The following is a 13,656-nucleotide window of genomic DNA, read 5'->3' as shown; positions in this document are numbered from 1 at the left end:
TGTGGGACAGGGGGTGGTCCCATTCCCGCCAGCTCAGGTGGGTTTGGCGGTACCTGCATTTGCACGATGGGTCCTATACCAGCGGTAGGCCGGCTGTGTCTGGTGCTGTGTGAATGCTCACTTCGTGCGGGGTTGGCGTTTGCGTCCAGCGTCCGCCTTAGCTCGTCGAAACGTGTCATCAGTGTGGCCACCTGGTGTTGGGCTTCCGCCTTCTCCTTGCGTTCCTGCTCGCGTTCCCTGTTTGCTTTGTGGAGGTCCGCGAGCGCCAGCTCATACAAGGCGGTGAGGTCCTGACCTGGGGGACGGCTGCTGCTTGGATTTGTTTCACCGCCTGGGTTGACCGGGGTGTTGAATAGTGCGCGGTTGATGTTTACCGCTGGGTGGGCGGGTTGGGGAACGGCGGACTGGTCTGCCTGCTCTTCGACATTTCCCCCGCTACCGTTAGTCATGGTAATTGTGATGGGATGACCTTCTGTTCAAGGATTCCCACAGACTGCGCCAATGTTAATGTCTAAAAGTCTAGCGGTAGCAGGACTTTAGCTAACGCTGATCCGATGGGCGGATCGATACTTGTGTTGTTGTAGTTCCCGTTACCTGTCAAGCGAAATACAAAGGGGCGTCAGAGGGAGACCGCGCTGGGCGGTCTTCAGCTCTCCGATGCCTAAGTTAGTCGATGTATTTATGTTGACAAAGTAACCGTAAGCAAGTATTGAATGCGTAATAAATGAGGAGAGAGGAGAGGACCTTTTATAGGTGAGGAAGAGGATGATCTTCTCCTTGTTTTCGATGTGGGACTGATGTGCTTCAGTTCCCAGTTTCAGTAGCTTCTGATGCTAACTTGACACGGCGCGTGGCGGCGCGTCTGCGGTGCTTTGGGGTTGCTCCGGGGCTCAGGCGGTAACCTGGCTAGCTGTCTTTATGCCAGTCACTTATATGGTGGGCGTTGGTACCCCTGGCGGTACAATGAGCGTGGCTCATTATAGCTAATTATGCTTGTAAATGCACATGTATGTACACAATCAATGCAAACAATATAAGCTCCTCTCCCTACAAGCGTAATGGACTTCTTATACACAACAAAAATTGCATTACAAAGGCTCCTTGATGAATAAAAAGAAACAAAATATTACCTTACCAGAAATGATCTTATCAGATCCCACATGACATAATACAAGAAATGAGCAGTTAGAAATGCATCATAATACATTTCATTTATCTTGTTGACAACCTCATTCCAAACAAATGATGCACTATGCATGTCCCATCCTAATACAAGAAAATCAAATTGTCAGCACCTTAACTTAAAGGTAAGGGGATCATGTAATAAAGGTGCAAGGTAAACTAAGGAAGAAAACTTGCACCCCCATATCTGACAATGTATTAGAAAAAATCAGAGAAGTCTTGCACCAAGTCAATAAGCAGAGGTAGGGGACTCAAGCATCCAACAATATATAACTTCTTAAAAATATACATATTCACACCTAATAATAAAGCAGGCGAGGTAGTAGAGATCTGATTGAGTCTCTATTGTGTGCTGGATGTATCTCTGCAATTTCTTCATCTGTCATCTTTGTTATTTGCTCTAGTAATACTCTAATATTTGCACCCATGTAAGAGTTAGGACCGTACCATATCTTTAAATATGGCAGTTGAGAGAAAGCTTGCAGAAGAGAAGTGACTTAGAATCAAAGAGAAGAACACAACAACAATTGATAATGAATAATACTAAGATAAATTGACATATGATCGAGATTTTGGGATGAATATTGTAATACAACCAACTTGCAGAATGGTTGGGACAACATTTGAAGAAGTACAGGTGATTGTTGGCACAAGCTCATGTGCAAAAGCTTTCATTTCAACAATGTACCTAAACATAGAGAAATTAATGATCAGCGAAGAAAGAATGTAAGATCCCGAGTATAAGAAAGCATCACTGCAAGAACAAAAAATTGCGAAGGATGTGACTAAATACATGCAGTATGTGTCACAATTTTAACCTCTATCAATAGTTTGCGATATTTTGTGTCTGCGAGTAAAGTAACTAGAACGAACCTTTAGCAATGATCGATCTCCAAAGGATGACGTACATTTTTGCTGTAATCATCTTCCGGAAGGCCTATTAAGGAAATGCAGTTAATTTGAATGATAGCTCTAACTTCTATTCTAGAAAACACATTACATCTAATTGTTCTGAAGTTCAACATACAAAGATAGATCATTTTCTCCAATATGCCAAAGGAATATCCACTCTCAAAAGCCGAATACATGTTACCTAGCAGCTGAAAACAGGTCTTGCCATCTGAATCCTTCCGATCTGTCCTTATGTGGTATTCTGGTTTTACTAACTCCAGAGCTGTTTCTGCATCACAAACTCACATAATACACTAAGTTATTTACCTAATGACCATCTAGTAAAATGATACATCATATCAGAGCAATAAATAACAGCATATATGTTCCTTCAATAATTCTAGAGCTGTTCCCGTATCGAAAACTCACATAACATATTCAATAGATTAAATGATACATCATATATATTAGCTCTAACAACAGAATGATAAAATCCATATATGTACCATACCTTGTATCAAAATCTAAACAATTGAACAAATTAAATTGAATGAAAGAGTGATGAGAGACTACCAAAGTAATAGCAGCCAATAGCTTTGTGAGGCATGGTGGAGCAGAGAGATATGGTATGATTGGAATATAGCCTCTCATGATCATCAACATGCTCCATAGCATTTGCATCTTTCTTGAACTCCGCCGTCAAATGCTTGATCACATTGGTGTTGCCGTATCATATCAGATGACGTGGCCCTAATTGTGCAAGAGGAGAATATAATCCAGTGGTAGAATAAAAGCCACAAAGAAAAACAATAGCATATCCTTATCTAAATCCAAATCGTAAATTCAAAAGATATCCAGATCCGAATACCAAACATGTATATCAACAGAGGCGAGATCTAACAAGTTACAAACCTTAAGCAAATGAACAAGTCATGCATGACTCAGAGACAGAATCCAATGTTGACTTCTGGCTAGGGGAACTTCCCGGAGAGCAACGATCACCGACTGACAGATCTGACAACAGCTAATATGGCTGTGCAATCACAATCAAGGACTTAGTGGTCGAGATTTTGTTCACCTTCCTTCGCTGCATCAATTTGGTGGGTGAGTTAATTAACACTCGCCGTTGGACTGAGGGTGATGATGGCAGTGGAGGGAGGAGAAGAGGAGGAAAGAGAAAGGATTCTGATGCACAAAACTCTTATGTCACAATATGAAACCAGTGGGTGACTGACGGGTTTATTTTTATTTTAATTATAAAAATATTTAAAACGAATATTTAATTCAGTTTGTGTGGACTTGCGCTAGATAAAGCCCCTTTTGCGACAGATTCCAAATTTGTCCGTGGTTATTTTGTTCCCTAAGCCTCCTTATGAGACGGAGGATGTAGCTGTTGTGCTGCTATACTCTAATATTGGTGGGCAACATCATATTTGCTACTGAAGACTAGCAACCGTCCCTATTGAACTTATAAAAGCCACGGAAGGTGTGTCGTACCCAATAGTACTGTGGCCATAGGCCATATTTCTAGTAGTGCTGGAACCACCCTGCTCCCCAAATCACAACATCTCTCATTTCACAATTACAAGTCTCAACTTAATAATATTAATCTCACAGGTTATCAGAGCAATTCTAATAAAAAAAGTAATTAAGGAAAATAGAAATAAGATGTATACGCGGAAGTTGTACTGTTGACTATGCCTCGACTCCATGTATGGCCGACCTAAACTAATCTGGTCTGCAAAATGGGCTTTTGAATATGAAGGGCATAGGGAAATTATTGGAAAACACGTTAGTGTGCGTGGACAAAAATAAATAATCAAGATAATTTAAATAAGGAAAACTTTAGTACTTTCCCACGTATTCATCCTTTAAAAATCTCGATGCATGCAACGTTGATAAAACCTTTATCTTTAAATTCGAGAATCTCGTAAAAATAAGCCAGCCCCGCTGGTTAAGCAAATAAATAATCTGGGAAAGATAAGTATCACCATATAATAAAGGAGCCTCCTAGGCTCGGGTTAGAGCCTCCCAGGCTCTATCCTCGACTTCGACCCACAAACACAAAGTAAGTGAGGAGGAAAACTAAAATAAATCAACCCAAGTATGGCGAAGAAAAACCTTAGAAAACCAATAAATCCATAAAGTTTCCCCAAGATCTCGCAAATGAAGACACGAGTACGATTCCTAACTATACTCGGAAAAATCTCAAGAGAAAATAATTAAATCAACGACATGTCCCACACGCCAAAATACTCTCGAATCAATAAAAAAATAGGTGAGATTAAAGGAAAGTCATAATTCCAAATGTTAACCATTTCTCGGTGATAATCATCGAAAACTCAATATCAAATAAAATAGTTACACAAATCCATTTCTGAAATCAAATCATAAGCTCAAAATATAATCCAAACCAAATATTATCCGAAACTAAATAATAAGCTCGATGAATGATATGATAATTAAGTAAATCACTAATTCGAAAGGATATAAATGCATGCATCATTTAAAATCAAAGTTCACTCATAGTACAATTTAGGCGATAACGCATACGGGTTTCTTTGTCGAGTAGTAGTTCGGTACTTCGCCCTATACACAATTATAGCTCGTAAATGATGATTCGGAAATTAAATATGATCCTAAAACACAATCCAAAAACCCCTTGTAAACCAAAATCTCCATTCCTTCCTAGATTCATCTGAAACTTCACCATTAAGATCGATTCATCGATTTAAGTATTCTATAATAGCAAGGAGGGATATCCAATGGTCAGATTCCTGTAAATCGACAACCAAAACACTGCACTCTGGAATCACAATTTATACCAAACTTCCTCCAATTTCCACCAAAGTCATCTCTACAAGTTCTACAACTCAACAAGCCAATATGGAAGACCAGAATCGGCCCCACGCGTCCCCTACTCAACACCAGAGCTAATGCCAAACTAGGTCACCAAACCTATGCCAAACTCTTCCTCTCCTTATCCCCAACAATATTCACAATTGCCACAAAGTCTAAATCCAAACACAAAAGCCACAATTTATCTTAGAAGCAAATCGGCTGTTTTTTCACCAAAATCTTCAACTCTTCGATTCTCTCATCTCCGGAAGAATTGGAGAAAGATAGATGGTGGGTTAGGACCATGGAGAAGGGGGCTTCAAAGCCCATTCAGTGGTGTGGTCGGAAACGGCCGGAAAATCTATAATTTGCCGGAATTCCAAAACCGGCCGATAGGAGTTGTTGGCTTGCTGCGCCTTTTGCCTTTGAAATTGGCGTGTGCCACCACCACAGATAGGAAAAGGAAGTCAAGACAGTCCAGATGGGACCTGTTTCACGGCCAGAGGTGGCCGGAATAGCCATGGGCGAGGCCGGGAAATTCGTCGGTTTTTCTCTCTCTCTCTCTTTGATTTCCAAAAATGGAAATCAGTAAAAATAGTAGTTTCCCTTTCGGGAAGCTTCTAATTATACTTAAAGGAAAATCTAAAAAAATTACAAGATTGCCACTGACTTTAAATCTTTATAACTTCTTCATTACAACTCTGATTTTGAAGCACCAGATATCCACCAACTCGGTTTAACGTCATCTACAACTCCCATGAAGAAACATTTTTCAAAAACTAAGTCAAACAAAAAGTCAACTTTTGAAACCCCAAAAAGTCCGAAACGAAGGTAAAAGTAAAAATAATTGTCGTTTTTCGTCCAAATGACCAGTAAATTGGTAACTTGAGATCCGGGACGTATTAATTAGGTTGCACGTGAGGGGGGTGAGTTAGAGAGGAAAGATCCCACATTAGAAAAATGACAAATAAAATATAACTTATAAGTGGGTGGATCATACCCAATTGTACTGAGGGTTTTTGTGATTAAAAGTTAACACCTAACGGTGGTTGAATTGGGACAATATCTGTACAATGGTAGGTCACGGGTCACATTTATCATTGTTTAACAACTCAAGAGATTGGTTAGCTTAACAAGGGTGTAGAACCCGAGCTGAAGTTGGTTTATGGAAGATTGCATGGTTGGTGTTCGATCTGCAATTTGATCACTCATTCTGAGGTGATGTGTCCGATGGTAGGTGATAGGGTTCTAGCTGCTTTGTCAGCCATCGTGAAGGTTCATGGCATGGGTTCTAGTCTTGCTACATAGTCGTTCTTTATTTTTTCCTCCTAGGTATCAAGAGGTTTATTAGCTTAGAGCACACACTACCTAAGATCCAGGTCATGGGTTCGAGTCACTATGGGGGTAGGAGTGAAATCTTTTGATCCTCTTCTAAAAAAAGATGAAGAAAAAAAGTGGTTTATCAGCTTCTTATCTTGTCATATCAGCAATTTTGTCCTTCCTATAAAGACTAAGACATCGATTACAATTTGATCTCTTAATAATTAAGAAGAGATTTCTTTGTATGAGAATCTTGCTATTTCTACTTTAGGTAAATAGGTTAGGACTAGTGTTCATTCTCCATCACTAAAGAAATTAAAACCCCTACTGGTTTAAAAATGACCTATCATAGAAGCTGCTGTATTAGGTTTAGAGGTGATAACTCTAATGAATATTGGGGAAACTAGTGCCCCACTTAAGAAGAAAGTAGGTCGTCCATCTGAGAGTAAGAATAAAATATTTAAGTTTCAAAAAAAAATTGTTGCTCCTTTGCGACTGACGTACCCTGCTATTAATGATGTTCTTCTTACCCAAAAATTAAGGGGAAGACAAAATTTTAATTATTAGTTGTTTCTGCAGCATTTAAGAATTGACAGAAGTCGTTGACTTCTTGATTCTATGGTTCCCAATTGTAGAATAATTGAGTGTCTAGGCTTTTGGATAACATTTAGTTATGAATTAGGTTGTCTAATTTGTATCATGTTTGAAGTGAGCTATCAGGTTTTTAGTGAGTGGTATTTGTCAGGTGTGGTTGTTTGATCCTCAAATAGTTGATTGTGATAAATCAAAGGAGATCAATAATACTGATCCCAAATCAAAGCATTGACATATCAGCTCTTAATGGCGAATCAATCTCTTTATTTCTCTTTATACTTTTTACGTTGATTATAGTTTTTGACTTTGTAGCAATTATTGTCATTGATGTACGTAGGCTTAATTTGTGTAATCACACATTGAGTATATGTAGCTACACATCTACACCATTCTAGTACAAATGCCAATGCAATCCAAAGTTTGAGGGGTGTAACACAATTACAAAATCTTTATCTTTCATGATAATTAGAGCTTCCGTTTAACGAAATAGATATATTTTTTCCCCTACCTCCCATTCCCCTATTATGATGGCCACCTCAAGCACCTCTTCTAGTACCATCTGCTCTTCCATCTCCTTATCTAGCACCACTTGAAACACTGCTTCATCAACTATCAACTTCTTGAATATCAAACATGTGACCAATTATTTCATATGGCTGACTCCACTTGCTCCCACCTTACACAGTCACAATCTGATGGGCTTTGTTGATGGCTCTAACAAATGTCCTTCTTCCGTCGCCACTATGATTTATTCAACTTCCTCTCAAAATTGCATTATTTAGCTTCGAAGCGAGCTTCTCCGTGCTACTCATGGCGATATCTCCATCTTCGACTATCTTGACAAAATTAATGTTATGGTTGACAATCTTGTCCTTGCTGGTTGTTGTGTCTAAAACTGATTTGGTTGCTATTATTATGAATTTTTTTGGATCAATGTATGAAAACACTGTTAGTTATGCTCAAGTAAGGGACACACCCATTACTTATGATGCTTTGGAGACTTTGTTACTTAATGCTAAATCCAGGATGCAAGATCAACCTGCCTTGGGTATTGATCCAGGGATTATAGCACTAGTTGCTTCTCCCCATCATGCTAGATGTGGTGGCTGTGGTGGTGGTCATGGTTTTCCTTTTGGCTATGCATCACCCTATAATCATGGTGTCTTTGGATATCTTCCATCATCCTCTTCCTCAAATGGTCTTAACTTTGAGCTCGATAACTCCATTCTTGAACCACCATCATCAATCCTTTCTACAATGCCTAGTATGGGCTCCTCTTCTCAACATTGATCCTCTACTGCCTCCCGATACCCTTGTAAAATCCATGGAGGGGTTGGCCATACTACCTTTATTAGCTATAATCAGATGATTCTTGCCTTAGGGTCGTGTTCTTACTTAACTCCTTTTTGCCATGGTGACTCATGCTTCCTTGTCTGCCTCCAATAATTCTTGGCTATTAGATACTTGTAGCAACACTCACATCACTTCAAACATGGGTAATCTAGTCAATTATGTGGCATATCATGGACCCCACAATGTTGGAGGTATTAATCATGGTTTAGGTTTGGGCATACAAAACACTGGTTCATCTTCCTTTTCCACTCCCTTTATTCCCTTTAAATTACATACTTTACTATATACTAAAGTTTCTAGCATATTGCAGACTAGAAACTAAAGTTCCTTCTTCGGCCATTTCATTCTTTCTTTTGAGATTGATCATCTTTCGCCGTTTTAGATTCCTTGATTTTGATTAGTAGCTGATCCATAGGCAGAAAGAGAGAGAGAGATTTGATCCACATATAAATAGAGAGATAGAGAGAGGACGAAGAGTTTGCATGATCGAGGCCCGAGTTGAACAGCTTGGAGATTTGACTATTTTTTTGTCTCATAGATTTGGGTAGTGGTTTGCTGGTCAGGTTTGATTCTGCTTCTGAACCGGCACGAAAGTGCAATATGATTAAAGCCAAAAAATCAATCTACGAAGGAAAATGTAGTAAAAGACGAATATTTTGATCCACATGCAGAGACAGAGAAAGAGAGGGAAGGAGGGCTTCAAAAAATCTCTTCAAAATCACTGTTTGATTTCTTCTAAATTTATTCATGTGTGAATGATTTATGGTTTGGGTGTGCAATTGAATTTGAAAGAATCTGTACATAATTGTTGGGGTTGCTTGGGTGTTCGGAGGTATCAAAACCAAAGGAATCAAGTATGAAGAGTTCGATTGTTCCACCTTTTTTTTTTTCTTTCTTTTTTTCTTTTTTTGGTATTTCTTTCGTATGCATACTTAGATTCATGTTGTCAATCGTAAATTTAGGGATGATCTTGGTCAATTGGGTTCTCCAAATAGTTAAAATTACAAGTCCATTATTTTTATAAGGATTAATTTCAGTTTACCCCCTGAAGTTTGGGGGCGTCATCATGTCACCCCTTGTACTCTCATTTCTGAATTTTTACCCCCTAAACTTTTAAATTTTCATCTTCCGTGTCCAATCTATGAATCTCCATCCAATTTATACGTTAAATCCTACTGTTGAGGGCTGAAATAGTCATTTTTGAATAAATTTGGCTCCAAAATTTGAAAATTGTGGCACTTGATTAATCTATTACATATACAAAGATTTGCCTCCAAAATTTAAAAATTTGTCAGCCAAATTCCAATACTACACATCTGGTAATTACTAAAAATCTGCAAAATATGTGAAAGAACAAATGGGAGCATATTTAGGGAAATTCTAGTACTTAAAACCTGATAAGTACAAATGGGAAGCATATATGTGAAAGAACAAATCTACAATAACACACAAACAAACATATATTTAAAAGGATGGTCTTCATATATTTCATAGGATAAACTGGAGCATACATTGTCTTCAACATTAGCATCCTAATGGATGAACATCAGTACTTTACATCCATGAAACCAAAAAAAAAAAGTTGCTTTAGAGCTAGCAACCAAGAGACATTGCTCAAGGTTGCGCAAAAGATAGCAACACAAACAAACCTAATATGATAAAGTTTAGGGCATGCTAACAAGACAACACACAATAGTAAAACCCTAGTTTTTTCCATCCTTTTTCTGATTCTGGTAGATGACCTAGTAGATACTGCTTGCTTAGATGATGAAGGCTTAGTGGGAGGGTTTGACCTTGTTGAGCAAAAGCTGTAGCTCTTGACATTGCTGGAGTAGAAGTTGTCGAAGTTGTTGCAGGTCTAACATTTGATCTTCTTGTTGCTGCTACATGCTGTGCCTTCTTTTCATCTCTCTTTTTCTAGAAGAAGATATCCCAATACACATAAACCAAGTGTCCGAAAGCATTGGTTACAAACCGAAAGAACAAAATAGACCAAAAGCACAATCCATCTATGCAATAGACCAAAAGCAATGAATTGAACTTTACCTTCAGCCTTTCTGCCTTTAGTTGTACCTTCTTCCTCAACTCATTTTTACTCACTGGTCCCTAGCTCTTAGTGTTGGTCTACAACACACACACACACATACATATTAACACAGACCAAAATACACATAAATATACACATCAATAACCACAATTCACATTTTCAGAATGTTTAAAGTTCATACCTGAGTTTCAGTTTTGGATGCATCCAACTTTCTCTTCTTCCCACTACTTGTTGAGGTCTTATCCTTGGGTGGCAAGTGTCTATGACAAGTCTTTACATTGTGACCAAGTTGTTGACAGTTGCTGCACTTAAGAGACTTTTGAACTCTGCCAAGCTTGATTCCACCATTGGCTTCCTCCTTCTTAGCTGCATCCTTCATCCTCTTCATCTTTGGTCTCCCTGGTTGCCTTGTGTACTGTGGGGGAAGGATTGGGGGTTCTACACTCTTAGACCACAAATCCATACCATTTACAGGTTTGATTGTGTTGGCATAAATGGCCATGCATGTCTTCTTCAAGTAGCACTGATCCACATACTCTTCTGGGGCATGTCTCATGTAATGTATTGCTAAAACAGCATGTTTACATGGGATGCCAGTTAAATCCCATCCTCTGCATGCACAAGTGTGGGCTTTAAGGTTCACCACATACTTTCTGCCTCCTATGCTTGCAACTTCAATTTGTGGCCCACCTGATCCACTAGGTATGAAATCAGTTGCAGCCTTGACCTTGTTTTTCTCCAATATCTCCCTAGGTTTGGGGCAGATTGTATCTTCATGTTTCAACATCTTATCCCTCCTAACTTGGATTCTCCTCATCAGCTTAACCCTTATTTCTTCAAAACAACTCACAATTGGCTTCTTTCTAGCTGGTACAATGAATGCATTGAAGCTCTCGGACAAATTATTCAAGAAGATGTCACACTTCCGATGTGTTCCAAAATGTGCCCTAGACCAGTGCTTGGCAGGCCTATCAGGATCTACAAATAAGATTAAGATTGTTATGTACAATTTGTGGAACATTTAAAAACTGAAGTAAACTTAAAATAAGCACAACTTCACTTACGCATTAGCCATTCCCATGCTGAAGGATCCAATTGGTTCATCAGGACCATTTCCTTGATAAAAAAAGTTCTTCGTTGTTGCCTCTGCACAAGCCCATAGCTGATCCTTCATCACCTTTCCAGGAAATAATTTGTTGAAGTTTGTCCACAAGTGTCGAACACAAAATCCCAAGTCTGCAAGTGGCATCACTCCAGCAAAAGCAGGTAACAACCCCTTTTGCTTATCACTAATGAAGGTCCATCAAGCTCCTTCATCCCTTATGTTCATATCCTTAGCTAACAGGTCCAAAAACCAAGTCTAGCTGTCAGTATTCCCAACTTTACCATGGCATAGGCCAACACCCAGGCAGTGTTATTTGCATCTAACCCCATAGCTGTAAGTAGTTGACCTCCATAGCAGCTCTTCAAGTGGCACCCATCTAGGCCAAGTATTGACCGACATCCAGCTCTAAATCCCATCTTAAGTGCTCCTAAACAAATATACATCTGCTTGAATACAGGTAGCTGGCCTTCACTGAAGTCACACTTGATGTCAATGGTGGTATTTGGATCTGCTCTTCTGAGCTCATCCCCATAGTCCCTTATTCTTGCATATTGTTCCTTGATATCAGCTTCTAAATGGGCCAAGGGTGCCTTTTTTGTTCTGTAAGCCTGCTGGTTTGACACTCTTACCTTCACCCCAGTTGACATGGCTTGTGCAAGAGCCTCTATAAGACAAGCAAACTAATATCAAAATCCAAACATTTATACCAGGTTGGTCACAAATGTTAAAATGAACCAAAATCATACCTGTTGACCAATCTGGGTTGAGCTTAATCTGCTCAGCATACTTCTCTGTCAAGTATGGTACCCTAATCATGCTGTTGTCCTTCACTCTAGCACAAGTGTTGACATGTTTCATCTTAGATGCATACAGCTCGAAGGGGCAATTTTGAGCTTTGCAGATCACCTTTATCCTATCTCTATCGCTTTTCACAAAGAATGCTTCCCACCCTTTTTGAATTGCTTTTTCTCTTACTGCAGCTCTCAAAATCTTTGGGGTTGCAAACTTCATACCTAGGCAAAATTGAGGGTTATGCATATCAGTTTTGGGGTTGAACTCAGGGAACCCATCTCTATCTTCTTCCCCATCAGACCCTACCTTATTCCCAATACACTCCTCATTAGACTCAATAGCTCCATGCATTGTCTCATTATCAAAATCATCTACGTCTGCCTCATTCTCAACACCTGCAGAAAAGGACCCTTTACCAACTCCTCCTATCCACTGACCATTTCCTTTATTAAACTCAAACATCCATGTCACCTAACTAATCATCATCCAAACCATATTCATCATAATCTTCATTGTCAAACCTGGGAACAGAGTCCTCATCCACTGAACTGTTCTATACAATAAGTCTTCATCATCAGTTTCATAATCTGGTTCTTGCTCTACATCAGTAGGGACTGTTGATCTTGAGTTTCTTAGTTCGTCTCTGGACACATCAACATCCACACGACTATATAGGCCATTAAACATAGTTATATCAAGTTCTTCCTCCACCATTTTTTGCTTGCTTTTGTCTTTAGGTGCATTCACTTGAGCTGCACTAGCTTAAGTAGGCACAACACTGATCGATTCTGGCTCCCTAATGACAATTCCTGAAGACTTCTTTGGTGGCACTACATCATGCCACTCTAATGCAGGTTTGACAGGAGTATAAGACTTCTTTGGTGGCCTACTCGGAGTATCCCTCCCTGGTGAATCAGGAAGCTTCTTTATAACCACACTTGGCTTCCTCCTTGGTGAATCTGGTAACTCCTCAATAACAACACTAAAACCTACCTGACTAAAAGCAAAATCATGATACTCATCCTTTTCATCCATGAGGTCATCCTCTTCATCATCTATCTCCACATAATCCGGCTTCAAATACCAATGATCCAGTATAAAATCACTAGCCTAATTTGTGGAACATAGCAGCACATGGTAACTGCATCCAAATCTGTCGAGAGCTTTGTCAAAGCATCATCCTCAGTTCCAATCCTATACCAGTAATCTATCCTCTTGCCAGCATAGTCTTGGTTTAATCCCCTAACCATTGCATCAACTTCGACAAGTGACATCTGATCCTTGTCCACAAAGTCATAATAGTTTATCTTCCCACCTATATACTGATTCCCACTAAAATAACCCCCATGATAGAGCTTAACCGTAAAATAATCTGGTAGACCTGCATATCAAAAGAATCAATGTTTAATCGATATATGCAGAAAGCATCATCCTCAAGAACAATAAAACCATTACTAAACAGTAGCAATCCTAATTGAAACTAGGACCACAACAGCCCTCAAGCAGACAACAACATTCTTTACTATTTGTTTGG

General features: G+C 39.3%; 1 protein-coding gene across 1 annotated transcript; it reads right to left on the bottom strand.

Annotated features, from left to right (window-relative positions):
* Positions 1-10,400: 10,400 nt before the first annotated feature.
* Positions 10,401-12,836, bottom strand: LOC112199041. The gene is made up of 5 exons (XM_024340107.1): positions 12,644-12,836; positions 12,077-12,565; positions 11,569-11,994; positions 11,290-11,461; positions 10,401-11,193 (listed from the first exon to the last, which is right to left on the bottom strand). Exons 1-5 carry the CDS (start codon positions 12,834-12,836, stop codon positions 10,401-10,403), a joined length of 2,073 nt encoding a protein of 690 aa, XP_024195875.1.
* Between the last annotated feature and the right edge of the window lie 820 nt (positions 12,837-13,656).

The sequence above is a fragment of the Rosa chinensis genome, chromosome 4, assembly GCF_002994745.2.
Source record: "Rosa chinensis cultivar Old Blush chromosome 4, RchiOBHm-V2, whole genome shotgun sequence".
In the NCBI taxonomy this organism is placed as follows: domain Eukaryota; kingdom Viridiplantae; phylum Streptophyta; class Magnoliopsida; order Rosales; family Rosaceae; genus Rosa; species Rosa chinensis.
Note: the sequence above shows the minus strand (reverse complement) of the source record. Positions and strands in the feature narration are given on the sequence as shown.

Excerpts from the sequence above, each read along its gene's own strand:
- LOC112199041 (XM_024340107.1), bottom strand. The coding sequence starts at position 12,836 with ATGGTGGAGGAAGAACTTGATATAACTATGTTTAATGGCCTATATAGT. Across the intron at positions 11,995-12,076 it reads CAACCCAGATTGGTCAACAG|AGGCTCTTGCACAAGCCATG; the intron begins GTATGATTTTGG and ends CTTGTCTTATAG. Across the intron at positions 11,462-11,568 it reads TAGACTTGGTTTTTGGACCT|ACTTGGGATTTTGTGTTCGA; the intron begins GTTAGCTAAGGA and ends TGCCACTTGCAG.